The 18,122-nt window shown below is 45.8% G+C and overlaps 1 protein-coding gene across 1 annotated transcript in view; it reads right to left on the bottom strand.

Annotated features, from left to right (window-relative positions):
* Positions 1–4,507: 4,507 nt before the first annotated feature.
* The window catches only part of GATA5 (GATA binding protein 5), a 20,655-nt gene continuing 7,040 nt past the window's right edge, over positions 4,508–18,122 (bottom strand). The window contains exons 3-8 of the mRNA XM_019509756.1: positions 16,514–16,517; positions 14,867–14,876; positions 9,414–9,539; positions 8,075–8,162; positions 7,058–7,182; positions 4,508–5,369 (exon numbers count right to left, since the gene is read on the bottom strand). Coding sequence (XP_019365301.1) covers positions 5,217–5,369; positions 7,058–7,182; positions 8,075–8,162; positions 9,414–9,539; positions 14,867–14,876; positions 16,514–16,517 — 506 coding nt within the window. The 3' untranslated portion in view covers positions 4,508–5,216. The remainder of the gene's footprint in view (positions 5,370–7,057; positions 7,183–8,074; positions 8,163–9,413; positions 9,540–14,866; positions 14,877–16,513; positions 16,518–18,122) is intronic.

Below are 18,122 nucleotides of genomic sequence, written 5' to 3'. Positions count from 1 at the left end.
TTTCTCTTCACCATGTAGTATTTTGTAAACTCCTATCATGCCATCCCTTCAAGCGGCTTTTCTAAACTCAGCAGGCCTAGCCTCTTTAATCTCTCCTCATATGGAAGCCCCTCTATACTGCTAATCGTCCATACCTCCCTTCTGTGGACCGTCTCTAGTTCTTCTATATCCTTTTTGAAGTGTGGGGACCAAAACTGGGCACCGCATTCAAGGTGTGGACGCACCATAGATTTATAAATCGGCTACAACCTGCAATTTTCCATGCAGAAGAATAAAAAGGGGAAACAAATATTAAAAAGAAAAAAGCAACAGCTCCCGTTAGCACAGGTTTTATTGTGCCATTAATACGACCATAAACAAGAACAACTGTGTTTATAGGCTCCAGTGCTTCCGTGCCGAGTTGCTGACTTGGTGAAACTGCCGGGGCATCGGTATAAAGTGCAAAATGAACTGGATTGTTGTAGCCATGTTGTAAAACCATCTGGGCAGGTGACCTTTGAGCAGAAGCAAGTGATCGCTCAAAAGCATCTTTGCAGCAGCAGTAAAGGCAAGGGTTCGGTAGAAGAAGGGAGGCACCCAGGGCGAACACATGCCAGCTCCCTTGTTTTTTGGTAGAGTGAGATGAGCCTCCCGTAGGACTGGGCAATGCTAGCCTGAGCAACAGGGGAAAGAAAAGCATCTCTCCCCCAGGGGACTCTCTGCCACCAGGGATGGCATTAACGTTCCCCGTGATCCTTGTTCTTGCTCTGGCTCCTGTATGTCCACCAACTTCCCCCTCCGCAGAGCCGGAAGCAGCAGTTCAAGAGTGACGGCACTTCGTGTGGCAAGATCCCTGCTCCCCAACAGGGAGAAGCGAGGGATTCTGGCGGTACCCCCCAGGCCACCCAGAGCATCCCTCTGACCAGCCCTCGACCCCCCCGCCCCCTCCATATCCCCACAAGGACAGCATCCATGAGGCTTTGCTCCCCCCGCATCATCTTCATGACCCGCAGCCCCAGTGCGGTGGACCCGTCTGGGCTGTGCTGCATGGTGGCAGTCCGGCACAGAGGGGCTGAGGCCGTGAGCAGTGAGCCTTGGGGAAGGTGCGAGGACCCACTACACCATGTTGCACACATCCCAGTGCTTTCCTGTCTTGTCCCGTTGTCTCCTTTTGTCAGCCAGCAGGGCCCTGAGCATCCAGGCTTCCAGTCAATTTGCTGGCAGGCAATAAATAACACCGCTGGAGCCACTGGTGTCAACATCTTGGCATTGCTTGGGTCTCCTTGTTTGCCTTTAAAATAGCTCACCCGCTCAGGGTCACACACACAAAAGCAAGAACCCCTTGCTATTGTCTGCAGAAATTAGCCCATTGCAAATTCTGCTCAGCTGCCCCCCCTGCTCACTTTTCCTAAATAAAGCGTGGGGTTTAACTAGCCACTGGAGCCTATTGCTCATTTTCCATTGGTGTTTTTCCATTTACTATGTCCTGCCCTTGCCCGACCCAACATGTTGGCTTGGCGTGAGGAATGAGTGGCCATAGTTTGCCCAAGGCGGGCCCGTGGTGATAACCTGCCAGGAATCTGAGGGTAGCACTTAGTTCTGGCTCCTTCCCTGGTATGAACCAACATAACCCCATCACCTCCAACAATCTTTGCTGTCACATGCAGGAAACAGAGCAGAGCACCGTGTTTGATCCCCAGCTTCACTCTGGAGAGGGGACACATGGAAATCAGAGCTCAGAACCGATGCTCCATCTCCACGTGCATCTTCGGGTCCAGATGGACCCTTGCATAATGGGAACCAGCATCTGTGGGTCTTGCTATCCTTGCAGAAGTCCCCACACATACTTTGTCTCTCCCTGTTAGCAGTATATCCATGCCGCCATGGAGACCTCAGCTCCAGGCATAAGGAGATGGCAAAACGTGCAGGACTAGCACAGGGAATCGGGTGAATTCCTCCTCCGTTGCAATCCTGGAGAACTGTGCAAGTTCATGCTGCAGAATTAATGGGCAGTGAAGTGCAGAGCAAGCTTTCCATGGTAGATGGATGCTGTTCTGAACAGGACTGGCTGGTGCTGCGGTCAAAGGGGATGAGCCAGTGCCCATGAGAGCACAACATGGCCAAACACTTCTGAGGAAGGAATAGAAGAGAAACGCAAGCACCGCGGCCTAGAGAGAGAGGGAGGAATATAGACCTAAGCAGTGATGTCCTGAGCATTAGATTCTGACCATGGATTCACATGCAACATCCCTGCTCACACCAAAGCTTGAGGGGTTGCTAAACCGCGCTGTCTTCCATGCAATGCCGTAATACGAAGTCAAAAAAGTCAGCAACTAAGAGGGGAGGGACCAGAAAGCAGCTTTCTAAGCCAGCATTTTCCAGTCAGGGTGCTGCGGTAGGCTGGGGTGCCATGAGATCCTTTCAAGGGTGCCGCAGGGTGTGAGCAGATGCCACTGTTAGTGCACCTCAGTGGCAGAGGCTGAAGAAAGGGAACTTTTGACTCTGAAACGAGTTCGAGGCTTTGGGCTTATCACGGTGGAGACGACTCAGCACCACGCTCTTCTGCAGAGAGCATAGCACAAAACAGCTGATATCTTGAGCATCAACTGCCCAGCCAGGATCAGGCCTTCGATAGCCCCCAGCTCACCAGACAGGGGCAGCAGGACTGATTAACAGGGGCCAAGGATCAGAACATTTTTAAGGAGATGATGCACTGGAGAGGCATCAACATCTAAATTCACAAAAGCTCAGAGAGGCAGAGGGCCAGGCCATAAGGTGATACAATTCAGATTTGCTTCACTGAAATCAAGAGTTCAGCCTGGATTTGCACTGAAACAAGTGAGCCGAAGCAGTGGCCCAGGCTGTCTCATCCGAGCACCTCTCTGCGTAACGCCGCGGTTTCCAACACACACCGCAGGGAAAACAGGTCTTCTAGACATTCAACGCTTGAATTGCTCGGAGAGGCTGGAGTGCAAATGGAACAAAACCACTGCAAAATGTGTTTCCATTTAATGCTTCAGATAAGCAGCTGGCTTGGAATCGGCGGGGCCTTTGCATGAGAGTCCAAGGGGAAAGAAAGCCAGTGTAAGTCGGCAGCGATCGGTGCTCCTAGCGGGACAGCCTCTCATGTCCCTTCTGAAGTTAAGCGAAGCTGAAGGAGGGCTGGCGTCCCCCCGGTCGCTCGGAGCATTGCTCTGCCTCTAGCAACGTAGAGGGAAAGTGCTGGTCTCCGCTGCAGAGGCGGTGCAGCTCGATGCCAGGTCTCACTCCCCTTGATTGCATTTAACCCGCTGCTCAGAATAAAAAACGGAGCGATCCATTTCCCCTGACAGGAGGAAGAGGTGCTTCAGGAAGCCACTCTATTCAGGCACCATGACTTGACAACTTCCTGCCCATAAATAGCTAACCAGCTCAGCAAGGCTTTTATTTAGAAGTAACAAATCAAGTCATCTGTAAAAATAATTTTAGGACGTTCCTGCCCCTCCTTCCCCTCCCCCTTTATTCTGGCTTCTTAAAAAAAATACAGGGACATAGTCAAAGGAGGTGTCAGCGCTCACCTCACCTAAGTGAGTCGTGCCCCTCGGTGCTGAGCTCCCAAGAGCTCACGTCCCCCTCCAAACGTGTAGATGCTGCGGTGAGGAGAGGTCTTGCAGCTTGATGCCAAGTACCATCATAGAGGCTATTCCGGTTTTCTGCTGTTCTGTCCTTTATTGATATGAAACCCAATGCCTTTATGTCCTCTATTTTTCTCTTGAAGGACATAAAGGCATAGGGTTTCGTGTCAGTAGAGGACAACCAGACTGTCCTCTGTGATGGCCACCCTACCTTGGAGGCTGCCACAGTGTGGCTGTCCCCTTGATTCCTCTCACTCGGGCCTGGTGGAAGCTGCTCGATGGGGCAAAGGGAATCGACATACGGGGCGAACGCTGCAGCAAAGCTGCCCGTTTCCTGTGTCATGTCCAAGGGTTTGGTGCGATTTAGCTCTTTACCTCCCTTACAGAAGGCAACCGGATCTACGGGCCTGATCCAAAGACCATAAGAATCAGTGATGTGAAGCCAAGTCACAAGGGGCCTCTTTGCCTTCAGTGAGCATTATGTGGATGCATAAGTTTTACAAAGTTGGTAGGGTGGGGAAAGGAGTAACCAATTATTTTCCCTCTCAATACGGAGCTCTGACCCAGCACTCACACGGACGACTGACCGGCTGTCAACCAACGTGCCGTTTTCATGGCTGTGCCTATAGTCCGAAAAGTGGCCGAGTTCACACACGTGCAAGCATGTAAACACCCCGGCCAAACTAAAACTTACCCAGAAGGGTTGTTGTCAGCTCTATTTTATCATAAATCCAGAAGGTACCCGAAGGGCTCCCAAAAATCCTTATTTTTTTCAAATCTTATAACCATTCAGAGTTTTGCTCATGTTTTAAGTGCTTGGAGTTTACCCTACTGGATACAACAAGGAAGTAATAAATACAAAAGAAAATCTATGTTTAAAGTTTTTATTATTGGGTTTTTTTTTTTCTTTTTTCTTTTTTTTACCATTTCTGGTTTAAAATAGCTCTTTCTTTGGAGACAGAACTGGAAGAACGGCGTGTTTATTTCATGGCTGACTCATCGGGGTCGTGTGGATAGGATAAATGCTTCAGAAGCTAATGCTCTATAGAGATGATTGTTTTTAATATAAAACAGTAAATGTTTAGAACAACAGGTTCCCCGCTCCCCCCCTTTCTGCCATGGCCAATAAACCATAAGAAAGGCCACACAGTTTACATTTTAATAATATTAAGTTACTTGGTGCCATGTTATTGCAGTCTTTATTGGAAAGTGGAATAAATTGCACACAGAGGAGTCAGAAGAGGGAGAAATCATCATGAATAAACATAGATTCTGGGATGCATTTATTTTTTGGTTTCATCTCAGGAAGGTAGAAAGTTTCCTCGAGAAAACAGATGCCCCCATCCGTCCTGCTTTGGGGAAGGGTCTCCCATTCACTTCTGCAGAATAAAAGCTTTTAGGGAAGCAAGTACCACAGAACTGGTCGGTCAAGGAGAACGAACCTGGCCACGTTCAGTCATTGTTCTCACACACCCCATCCGAGAGAAATCTGTCTTTCAATACAGAATCAGACTGACTACTTGGAAACCGTCCAGTCCCAAAGCTCCAAGGCAGCCAGTCCTTCGACCTGCAATCCAGTAGTGAGAAACGTTGGTCCAGAGTGTTTCGTGGGAAGCCCAGTTTCTACGCCAATGCCAGTGCACACCAAGAGTCCTGACGGAGGGGGACGCTGAGTCCTGATTGCGGAGTCATGGCAGAAGCGAAGGTGTAATCCTCAGGCTCAAATTTGAACTCGGAGTGGCCGCCGGCCAGTGTATCGTCTGATTGGCTTTGAGCCTACGGAGATGACGATAAGGACTGAGTTAATATAAAACTATGGATGGTTTTTACGTAGCAATCTCACATTGAGAAGGTAATATAGCTCCTTTTCTTCGTCATCACCCAGGGATGTCACAGGCTCATGCTAAGGTCTTCTCACTTATTACTGGGGCTAGGGTTTTCAGAGGTGCCCAAGGGAGTTTGCAGCACCTTTGCATTGATACTGCATGGAAATTGGGCTGCTCACTCAGACTCTATTGGCAACCCCAGCAGTTTGGTTGGACTGAATTCTTTGGGATGAAGGGGAAGTGGCAACAACAGAGTACAAAGAGCACGTTATCGGCAGACGGATGATTATCATATTTGTCATAACGTAGGAACATAAACGTGACAGATCATGAGCATGATAGATTAGATCCGACAATAATTCTATACTCAGGAGAACCCCATAGCCAGGCAGAAGAGATGCTTTGTGCGGAGACCGACGTGCACAATTTCTGTCTCTCTCTACGTATCCCATTCAGAGACCGCTGGGCACCTCTACTTTCAGAAGCACTACACAAATCAGATTTATTGGTGTCAGGATAAACACCTCCCATAAACTGGAGATGGCTCCAAGCCAGGCAGCTTGGATCTCAATCTGAGCTTCCCACAAATGCAGGCAAATTGAGCTTGGTTGGACCCAGCGATGAGACAACATGCAGCCACAGTACTTGACATTGCAGACTGGGTCGCAGCCATCTCTTCACCGCATGGATAAAACCTGCTCAGACAAAGCCTCAGGGCAAAAAAAGGGGTCTTGTACCCAAGACCTGTAGGAACTGCTGGTTTTGCTGTATCTTCACCAATGAAGTACAGCTCAAAGCTGCAAAGTGAGCTCCACCCAGTAGCATGTGCATCTAACTGACGTGTTTCGGGGGCTGGAATTTCCTACACTAGGCTCCTCATGCTTATACTGGTTTTACAACACCATAACTCCACTGACTCCATTGCATTTACTTCTAGGTCAGCACTGAGTGAATTCAGATCACGTTCTACCTGGTCTCCAACTCCTTAAGTTTGCCACTTCCTGGGCATGTCTACATGAGATGCTCACTGTGCATTAGCCTAATAACACCACGCAATAACATGTCACGGCAGAAACCACGCCAATAGCCTACTGTGCAGTGTTATTAGGCTAATGTGCAGTAAGTGTCACTAAATAACTGTGCGCTGGCACTACTGTGCAGTAACTCTAGGTACTGTGCATTTAGTTAGTACTAAACTAAATGAGCAATATCTGAAGTGCGTTGATGAACGTGTAGATGCACCCCCTGTCCCTGAGCAAAGGTGCCAGGACTTTCAAGACCTCCTGCCCCGGAGAAGCCCCACAGATGTGCTCACTTGGCCCTGTTACGGGCAGGTCCTGCCCTGAAGTCTCATTCTGTACTTCATGGAGAATTTCCACACACATGATTTTCGTTTCATGTTGGAACAAAAATCAAATTCAGAAACACTGAAACCCTTAATGGAAGGTCATTGCTGTTCCCTGCCCAGCTCTACAGAGTCCCTGTACCAGTGCCAAGACAAAAGGTGCAACTGGAGGGAGAGGACACGCAAAGGGGACGTCCTGCACCAGGCAGTATCTAAACCAGCCCTATTGCACAGAAACTTAAGAGCACCTCATATGAAGTCAGCGCAAGTTGCTCCCTCCTCTTGTGCCTTACCTGGGAAACCGAGACGATCGTTTGTCCCGGGAACTGCGATGTCACACTGGGCTCGGTTTTTAAAGTGACGGTGCTGTCTGAGTTTGTAATGGAGGAAGGGGAGTTAGTGGCTGAAGTTGTTGACCCTGCAAGGCAACAGTTACAAGTTTGGTAAAGCAACACGGGCACTGACCACTTTTGAAAGCAGCGGTGGTTTATATTTTTATGGCCGCCTGCGCTTTCAGCAAAGGGGAGACTCTCCAGTCTCGCAGTGCTAGTGTTGCATAGGAGTATACGGCACCACCAAAGTAGAGCTGACTGGTAGGGGACATGATAGAGAAACCTGGGTGGGAGGTAGAGACATGATAGAAGTATGCTTTATTTCTCATGCACCTGCCTGACGGAGGCTGGTAGTCCTTCAGAGTCCATCAGGGCTGCCCTCCAATCTGCTGGAGGGTTGCTGCAAGTGAAGCATGAGGCACGGGCCATCTGGGGCATGCCTGGGTCCTGCTTTTTCCTTCTACCCCCTTGTTGCCTACCTTAGCCTGATTGACAGCCCTGCAGCCCCAGAACCCGCTACCTGCCCTGCTCCACACCATCTGGAAAGTCTGCTGGCAGAAACATCAAGGGCTCCTGAAATGAATTTTCCTTCCTAGGTCTCTCACCTCATCGCTCCTGCCAAGCACCAATGGGTAAGACTAGGAATTGCACATGCCTTCTAAAAAGGCCAGCGGGTAAACAGTTAATGCCACAGCTTTGTTTTTGTTGTCACACTACTTTGGGGGGTGAGCCCCCCGCTGAGATGAATGGCGCTGTTTGGGCTCAAGAAAACAACAGTTTGTCAAGCTGCATCTGAAGGGTTTCTTTCCCACCACGACAACTAAAAGTCCCTCCTCACCCCCATGACTTTTTCTAAGAGAAGAAGATGACCAACCAGCCGTATCGGAGACCAACCAATTCCATAGTAATACAATTACTCTAAACATCAGACCCCCCTTATGGTCTAAGCCAAAAGGAAGGGCAAGTAAAGAACAGTACCTGTTGAAGTTTTGCCTTTGCTAATGTTTTTAGGCTTCCTTTTCCTCGTCTGGATGCTTTCCTTTTTCATTGCCAGAGGTCGTGGTACCTTGACATGCATAAAGTTGAGAACCATTAATATTGCATTTTACTTAGGTCGTAACCACAAATTTGCTGCTTTTCTGTTTACATACTGTAGTGTGTGTGATGCATGTACAGGCCTTGTCCTTCAGTACGTGCTATTTTTCTTTGCAATAGGCCTTGGCTGGAAGATGTATAAGGCTGAACAGCTAAGGGTTTCCCACAATTTTTTCCCCCCCCTAATTTCCTATTTTCCTTTTCCTGATTTATTAGTGACCTCTACAACCTCATCTTATTACATTATACCAGCATCTGGGGAACTCAATGGTTTGCACATAATCATCACTTTAACCACTGGGCCATCAGTTTCTCTGGTCCAGACTAAAGGATTAAAGGTGCTTTCTGACCTATGGGCAGATTTTTGGTAATTCCCATCCTTAGTGGATAAAAGTTATTATGACAAAAATCCCATTCCCAATTCGACACTAACTGTCCCCTATGTAGAAGATGAGAGCCACCATAGATTCAGTCGGCATTGGGACTATCCTCTCTGAATGGTCCTTCCAGGTCAAGCGTGGTATGATTACAATAAAAGAAAGGCTATCCTCCTCAAACCAGGGAACTCTAAGGCTGGTAATTAATATGGATCTTTTTAACACATTGAAATAGAAATAGGAGCCAAAAAAGATTTGTGCCTTTGCCCCTGTGACAACCAAATGGAAAGCAGAGCGACTGTATTTAAAATGCTTGTGTGTTAAGGCCGGTAATGATTACCTGCTCTGAGCGCTGGTATAACCCAGATCCCAGAGAGCCAGCTAGTCATTTCTGCATCAGGCCTGTCATTTTTGTTTGAGCAATGCTGCATCTCTTAGGAAGACGTACGGTGAAGTAATGGAGACTCCACCATGCCCGTAAACCTTCATGGGTGAAAAGACACCTTATTTCTAGTCTGAATTTTTCTTCCTTCAGTTTCCAGCCACTGGATCTTGTTTTTTGCCCTTTTTTCTGGTAGATGAACAAGCCATCTACCGTCAAAAAACTGAACCTAGGGAAAAGTAATCTCTTGGCCTACTCTTGAAGCTAAACTAAACAGACTGAGCTTCTCATTATACAGCACTGGATCATTCTTGTAGCTCTTTTCTGAATCCTTTCCAGTTGCTGGACTGGATGAAGCTGCTGCTTCGAATATAAAGTCAAGGCATGGTATTTTGAACCCCTTGGAAAATGATGAAAGGCATGCCTAGAATGGTTTCCTTCAGAGGATGAGCGAGTTCCTTACCCCATGGAGCTTCATGTATAATCCACAGGCGTTGCAGACGGGTTCTCCTTCTGCGTTGCGTCTCCAGAGGGTGGTGTTGGTTGTGTGACAGTTAGTGCAACAAAGACCAGCACGTCTAGATGATGACTATAAAAAATAGAACATATGCACGCGCATGAGACAAGAAAAAGTGGGAGTTTGCATGAAGAGGAAAAAGAAAAACCTCGGCTTATGTCGATTTCCTGGAAAATGAAAAATGCTGAAAAATGTACAAGATAACAAAATTCACATAAAAGAAATAGCATTCTAGTGAGATCATTTTCATTTGCCAATGCTTTTTTATTGAGATTGATAAACCTGCCAGATATCCTTTTAATCTCTTGCATTAATGTTAAACAAATCTGTTCCAAGAAGTAATATTTCATAACATGGTGCAATGATTTCTAAGCCATCCCGTCAGATGCAGAACAATTTTATAAGAACTGTTATCCAAGTTTATGAGCAGAAATTTTACAAACTCTATAGAAGCACATTGTTGCTCTAACTCAACTATTCAACTGTACTGTACACAACCCCCGCATTAAATTACCAGCGGCCAAATTAAACTCTGGTATAAAACTGCTGGGGTCAATGCCGTTACGTCAGTGTTGGCTGGACTTTGTAACTTCAGTATGAAAAAATTATGCTTTGTATGTGTTGCATATGGTACATCTCATCTAAAAGACCAAAAACACCAGATAAAAATTAATGAATGACCCATTTTTGTGTGCACTGATTCTGGAATTAGGCCTCCAAATGACTGTTTCTTTAGGGTAGAAGAAACACTTTTGCAGAAGCAGCAACTGTCAACCGTATCTGTCAACTACATGCTCAGCCATTGGGAAAGTCAAGAGCTCCCAACACAGGGTTTTAGCTTGTCAACTTATGGGTGTTTCATTATAACATCTCTTAATGCTAGGCATTCAAAGTATTTTAATAGGACACTTCAGTAAGTGGAAGCATACCAGCACCATATTTAATATTAAGGACTATCTCCACATTCAGATGTTTGACTGACATTCTTCAGCCTTGAGAAAACAATTTCAGTTCATCACAGAGACAAATGACACATGATGTGAGCTAGGAAGAATTCAACATCTGTTTATTTTTCCATTGCGGCTTCCATTATTACTCAGCCTTGCGATAAATTAGGCGCAATGAGTAGGAATAAAAAAGAAAGGCTTTGCATAGTTAGTAGGCAAGTAGAGAATCAGGTTTGAGTTTCGGAGATGTGGGCTGATGTGACACTCATCTGATTTTTTTTATGTAAAGAGGCTGTATGGCAACTAGCAGCAAATAATGATGTTGCTTTATAAAACTCTTTCACTTTCAAAAAAGTAACCTGTCAAAAACATAAACCCAAGGTGCAATCTGGTTTAATCGGTACCTGTGTTAAACTTTTTCCTTAGCAAGTCCTGCCCCTAGCAAGAAGGACAGAGCCGTGATTGTACCGGGGCAAAATCCTGCTCTTGGAGATGCTACCTTAACTCTTGCTAGGCCCAGTCCACGAAAGCCCCATGTGCAACCTGTGCCATGATCAATCCTGCAAAGTGTTCGACCCCTCTGCTAAGCCAGGGAGAAAGGAGATCTGCCAATGCCCCCCTGGACTTGTCCCACCAAGGCAGTGTATACAGCAAGCCGATGGGATTACTCACAGAAATAAGTGCCACATCTGTTTCTGAGGGTTGGGGTTTCCAGAACTGCTCTTGCAGTTCCCACTGAAGATTGCAGGGATTTTACTAGGGAGTGGGACCAAAATAAGGCCAATGGGAAGAATCTGAAAGTCTCAGTGTTTGCAAGTTGAGCTACCAGAAGAGACACTTAGGGGCTTGCCTGTATATAGTAACAGCCACTGGGTTTGGAGAAAGGGGGACTTCAAATTCAATAGTCGAGTGCCTCAGGACGAGTGTGTAGAGCCTGCGTGGACCTGTCCAGCTCTGTCCTGCCTTGAACCAGCAGACTCAGTGAAGGCTCAGGTCTCACGGCAGGGGTTTGACCCAGCAGGCGCCTATACACGAGCAGTGAGGCTGCTCCAACATGCTGCGATTGCAGCGCATTGGACCAGGCTGCTGCATTGTGGTAATTACCGTGCTCCGGCATCTCATGCATCAGCGTCCCCATGCTTAAAAATGGCAGCGGGGGTGCGTTATCTAACGCTTGTTCTTTAGATAAAGTGCCCTTGCCACCATTTTAAACAGGAATACCGATGCATGAAATGCTCCTGGCACTTGAATGGCTCTGCCACTCTAATTAAAGCTCTCTCCCCCCGCCCCCAGAGCACGTGTATAAATCCCCCTGATCATTGCATTTACATTATAAACGGCACAAAACCAGTCCATGTCCTTACATGCCCAGACCACCACAGTCACTGGGTGCCTCGCAATTGTGACTGGCTTTTATCCGCCTGAGCCTCTGCGAGGTAGGGAGGTGTTATCCCCATTTCACAAATGGGAACTGAGGCATGGGTAGATTCACTGCCTTGTCCAAACTCAAATGCAAACCCCGTGGTGAGGCGAGAGCAGACCCACCTCCTCTTCAGTCCACTGCCTGACCCACTAGTAAGATCTTGCTAAATTTTTGGCCTCAGTTTTGATGAAAGTGTGAGTAACACGTACCTGACTGAACCCAGAACCAGCTATTTCTCATAAAATCCTCCTTTTCAATCTGACCCTCCTCCTAATGAGCTCAATGACAGCACAACCAAGCCTCACCAAGTTACCAAAAATATCATGTCTAAGCACTCTCTGCAATTGGCCGTTCTGAATTTTGAAAGAAAGACACAGTCAAGGCTACTTGTGCTCACTGAAGGACGCAACTACAATACGGCATGGCGAATTTCCCAGCAGTTCACTTAAAAGAAAACGCGTTCCTGCCCGCCCCCGCCCCATCTGCCTTTGTAGCGTCCTGACCTTGTCTAGGAAGCGATTGACTTCAACATTGTGCTCTAGTGTTTATTTATACAAATGCAGCGTACACTTAAACAGAAAAGCTCTTCATGGGCTGCACTTGACAGCAACTGCTGCTGATAAGCTCGAGGAATCATTAGTTTGAGCGCACTGAATACAGCCCACGTTATAAAAGTTATACCGAGACTCTGCCAGAGTTTGTAGCCCCAAGATACAAGGAATTCAGACTGGACGGAGCTGTCTGCGACGTTGGGCCAGCGTTTGCAGCGAAACCACCAAGTCCCCCGAGAATCACTTAGTTTCATTTTCGAACCCGGAAATGAAATCAGGCGAGTTGCACGGAAAATACCTTTGGACCCGAGACCGTTCAATCAAAACGCAGCTAAGCTTTTTGCCGCATTTAGACAGGCCCGACTGGTGGGAGAGTAGGTTCGCTTAAAATCCTGCCGCATCAGATGAACTTTATGAATATGGGCTGCAGGAAGTGTACCTGGGTCAGCTTGTCTAGGCAAAATCCTGCTCTCGGAGATGCTGCCTTAACTCTTGCTGTGATCAATCCTGCAAAGCGCTCAGCACATGCACTAAACCCCTAGGGAAAGGAGAGGAGCGCCGTGCAGATCTGCCAGAGCCACCCTGGAGTCATCCCACCGAGGCAGCCTATATAGCAAGGATACAGCAGAATATCCCTGTTTGAATCTGAGCCCTGCCTCTGACCTCCCGGCTTTGAATGAACCTGAAACTTGAGGGATTTGCGATCGCGTGAACTGAAATTCATGGGGACGTTAATCAAAACACATAACATCCTAGAAAAATAGGGCTGAAAGGGACCTTAGGTCATCTTATTCAACCCCTCCTCATGGCAGGATCGGCTCTGTCTAAACCTTCCCAAATAAATGCTCGTCTAACCTGTGCTTACGAATTGCCAATAACAGACATGCCACAACTGGCATAGATAAACCGTTTCAGTGATCTCTGTCTCGCAGCTGGAAAGTGCTTCCTCATATACAACCCAGATCTCCTTTGTAGCAATGTATGCCCCTTACTTTGTCCCTGATAAAGTTCACGCTGACCTAGGTAGATCCCTGTTCACTTCGTACGGCATTTATGATCCAACCCCAAGTCAGGTTGCCCGAAGCGGTATTACCTCCATGCGAACAGTTAAGGTATAGCTGTCATAAAAGACATGTCTGAAACCCCTCTGTCAAAGGAATCCTCTGTCCCTCGTTGACTGTGATTGCCATTATTGGTTGACTTTGCGGTTATCTGACATGCGTTGTAAAAATCGTCATGCTTTTTTGCTCTTGGTTTTCTTTCCCCCCCCATCAACAGTATAATCATTTCCGTGGAACACGTCCATGCACAAAGCACTGCTTAGCACAATGATTTCAGGAGACACTGCAGACACTATAGCAAGTTTCTGTGCAGTATCCGAACGGCAAAGCTCTAGGGCTACTGAAAGAAAAAAAAGGTAACTTCAACGTGCTGGGCAGTAACGGCTTCCTCAGCAGTGGCCCAGTCTGACAATTAGCAGACTGAACAAGGACTCCGTTAAGACCTCAACAGCTGGCTCCAAACTAGATTTTAATAGTCAAGGCTGTTCAGCCCCGCAGAGACAATGCACTACTTGTGTAGCAAGCCCTGAATCTGTGGCTATTTCTGCAATAACTCAGTTTTCTAATCTGAGCAGTTCCCAATGAACTCTGTAGGACTACCGAAGTATAACAAGCCACGTGTGCTTCCAGGACCAGGTCCTAACTTAATAGTTATAAAACATTTCAAAGTACCTTGCCTATAAAAGGTGTCTGTAATGCAAAACTCTGTCCTATCCCGTCTCTGAGCTACTGCTTTCTGTTGAAATCAGTACTAGCATCCTATTCATTTTAAAGACAACACTGATACAACTCATACATTACAGACCAGCTGCCTGTGCTGCTTACAGAATGTCACCCTTAAAATGTACTAGCAATTGTACACTTCTTGCTCTACTGTATCATCTTATACAAGAATAGGCTGACTGATGTGAAACTGCTGAGTATCATTCCCACTGCACTGCATAAAGTCATTCTGAAATCTCTAGCAAAGGGTGTATCTTTTTATTTGGTGGGACTTTGCATAGTAAAAAGAGCAGGCATCAACATAACACACAAGGAAATAGCTGGTTACAGAACTAAGAACCTAAAACACAACAGCAGCCACCTAATTGCAACGTCTGCATCTCCAAACACTATAAGAAGGCATAACTGAACTGCTCCTAAGGTTATTGATACTGTAATATTTATCTGAATTGCCTAATAAAAGTACAGGGCACTTTCCCTATCAATGAGGCTAGCATAGGAAAGATGACATGCAGTGCTTTGCCCCCACCCCCCAAAAACCAAACCAAACCAAACACCTGTGGAACAAATTTTGTAAATTTAGAAAATAGCAAGATGAAATCTGTAATTTCTGTAACCAGACATTTCCCTGTGTGTTACTTTGATGTCTGGGTCTTCTCTTTTTACTATGCAAAGCCCCACTGAATAAAAAGACAAGCCTCTTCCTAAAGATTTCAGAATTAATTCAAAAAAATTGTTTTATGAGGCTAAAGACACACCCAGAATGACATCAGGCATCCAAAGCTAATCCTTAAGGGATCTGCTGAGAATTTGCTAAGTAATAATCTGAATAATAAATACCACCAAATCCACGGTAGGACTTTGCATGCAAACAAAGGGAAAAATGGAACAAGCAGAAATAGCCCTTTTCCTGGACTATATGAAGAGACCAACCCTGTTTTTATCTGAGCTGCTTTCAGGGTCAGGACCCAGTATTTTAGCCTCCTCATTCACTGAACTGGGCATCACATACTGCTTCCCATGTTAGAGACAGTTGCAGGGCACGCTCAGCTCTCATTCACTTTCCATTCACTGCCCATTCATTTTCCTTACAAATCCAAAGTCAGTTAGTCCATACAAGGTTGCTAGAGCAGCCAAAACTGCCCTTGAGTTGGGCGTGAGAAATGGTTGTGGCAATAAGATCGACTGTTGCAACATCCTTGTGTTGTCCAGTGTCTGCAACTGGCAAGATGCACGAGATCTGCTTCACTGCTCCTGCAGCGCTGAAGTCAGCGTGAACTTTCCCAGTGGCTTCGGTGGATGCCAAATCAGCCCCACTAGTTACAAAACCCTGCTCCGCTACTCCAAAAAATGCCAAGACCTATCTGACCACAGGAGCATTTGGGAAAAGGCACAGAGGGGTGCGGGTTGCAGAAGGGCTTCCCAGAGAAAGTATGACTCCTCTCGGGTGCAGTATGCTTCGCGCACAGCCCCACATCCCTGCAGCCTGAGCCAGGGGACTGAACATACGAAGGGCAACATGTGCACATAGGGGTTTATCTGAATGTCAGGTTCTCTGCTCCATCATGGGGGATTGGGAGGTTACTGGTTGCCAGTCAGTAATGATTCAGCAAGGCAGGGATCCAGTATAAGGATAGTCTAAACACTGAGCATATCCTGCCAGTAATACCTCCACAAAAAACCCCGTAGTAGCATGTCCCAACTGGCCCTGAAGCAAAGTCCACAGCAGCAGAGACCTGAATTTCACATATACCACTCATTATATCCCCCCGGCTGGGACACCCCATTAGAAGCAAGAAATACGTGGGACTGAGAGCTGAATCTCCCCACCCTCCCTGCCCTTTCTAACCCAGTTGGCTTTCCCTCTTATGAAGTAAAACTGATTCTCCGTTCTCCAGAAAACTGCAGGGCTCTGACATTCGGTTTCATCCCAAATTAAGATAAAAGTCAGGCAAAACCTTTACTTTGTGCACCGACTGAAATATTTGGAAATATTTCCCTTTTGCTTTGTTGAAATGTGCTGCGTGGACAAGGTCTTAACGCTGCATTTTTATAAGATCTTAGCATTTAATTTTGACTGTGCCGTCACGTTTCATAGGATAGCATAGGACTCGAAATGATAAAATTAAAAGGGCTTTGGTAATTTCCCAAGGAAAAAAGTTGACCCAATCAATGTGTTCCTGGGAAGCATGATTTGTGGAATCGGTACAGTCCAATGGAAAGCAGTTGGAAATGAACGTTTTTGACCTATGCCACTCATGCGGCGGCAGCAGAAGTGGAAGAGGAGCTGTGATCGGGACTAATTCAGGGAAGCCCAGAAAATAGCCACTGCTCCACTGACCAGCCTGGATATAGTGCCGGGGGGAGTGCAGGAGACCTAGCTCAGCGTCTCTCCAGGCAGGAACAAGAATCTAATTAAAGGGGGAACCTATTAGCCTCCATTTCGTTATAGCCCTTTATGCGAGCTGGAAGAACGATCCTAACAGCAAACACCACTCTGGAGTCACTTTGTACAAGTACTGCGAGATCCAAGCACAGACCTGGCCGATTTTTCTTTCTGTTGTTATTTCAACCCTTCTGCACTATTTTCTCTAACGAAATTAGTGGCCCTTCTCTGGATTTGCAGGCGTGTAAACGAGAGCAGAGACAGGGACACTGATCAGACTAAAGCACGTGAGAAATTTTCCAGGGACACATTTTTTTCTGTCAGTTAAAGCAAAAATGCTTCATTTTGACAGAGGCATATTTTAAAACCCAGAGTGCAATGTTTTGATTTTCCATTTAGAGAGGAATATATCTTTCAAATATTTAACTGTATTATGCAGGGCATTATAGAAGAAAAAATGTAAAAACAAAAAAAATCAAAATCAGAATGAACCATTTTGATCAACATGCTAGTTGATCTTTAAAAAAAAAAAAATAATGTCATGGAAGGTTTCAAAATGTTTTGTTTTTGTTTTATTTAAGAAGAAAAAAAAATTGAATTAATCCAGTCTCCTGCAACACGAAAAACCCAGCTCTTACGTAGAGCTGATTCACACATACAAGTATCCTGGATATTTTCAATGACTGATTTTCAAGGTAAAACTGTTACATCTAACAACTAACTTTACACATTCAAAAGGTGAATTTATATGAGAAAAAAACATCCCCTCCCTCTTGCCACAAACTGCGATGAGATTCAGAGGAATCCAACACCTGGAAGATTAATACTACAATCTGAAGACATGGCAAGCAGCTAATTAAGAGTACAGATCTAAATCTAAACTTCAGCCAACCCTGACAGCTGAGAGGCATCACTGACTCCCTGGGGCTCCAGCCTATCCTATTTATTTAGTTGGGGCCCAATTCTGCTTCCACGCAACTTTTCAGCCAGCTCTGACATCTATGGAAAAAGGATTGATCAGAGATCAGCGGCTGTTCCCCATATCCAGAAAGCAGGGTAGATATACCACTAAATATATATCATTTAATTAGTCTGTGAAGGTGCATATGTCCATGTATGTGTATTTTGTATACATATAGCACAAGCTTTTCTGAACCCAAGTTCCCTTCAACAGATGCTGTGAAAGGAGGTGCAGAAAGCAGAGTATAGGAAAGAGAAAGAAATTAGAACACAAAAGCCAAGGAAGAAGGGTGAAAGAGAGAGGTAGCCAGCCCTGAAAAGTAATTTACAGATCTCTTTACCCAAGATTATATCAAATCTAGGAGTTAAATTTATTAGTATGACTGATATATAAAATATACATACATATATGAGTGCATAAAGTCAATATATGTGTGGGTAAAGTCAGTTGCATATGTATTCTATACACACACACACACCTATACACATATACACGTACACACACACATTCATATATACGTATATATTGTATGTATTAATATATTAATACAGATGTGTGTGTGAATATAGATCTATATCCATATACTGTATGTATATATATATA

Source organism: Gavialis gangeticus, unplaced genomic scaffold (assembly GCF_001723915.1).
Source record: "Gavialis gangeticus isolate Ggan-Ray unplaced genomic scaffold, GavGan_comp1, whole genome shotgun sequence".
Lineage (NCBI taxonomy): Eukaryota > Metazoa > Chordata > Crocodylia > Gavialidae > Gavialis > Gavialis gangeticus.
This window is presented reverse-complemented; position numbering and strand designations above follow the sequence as displayed.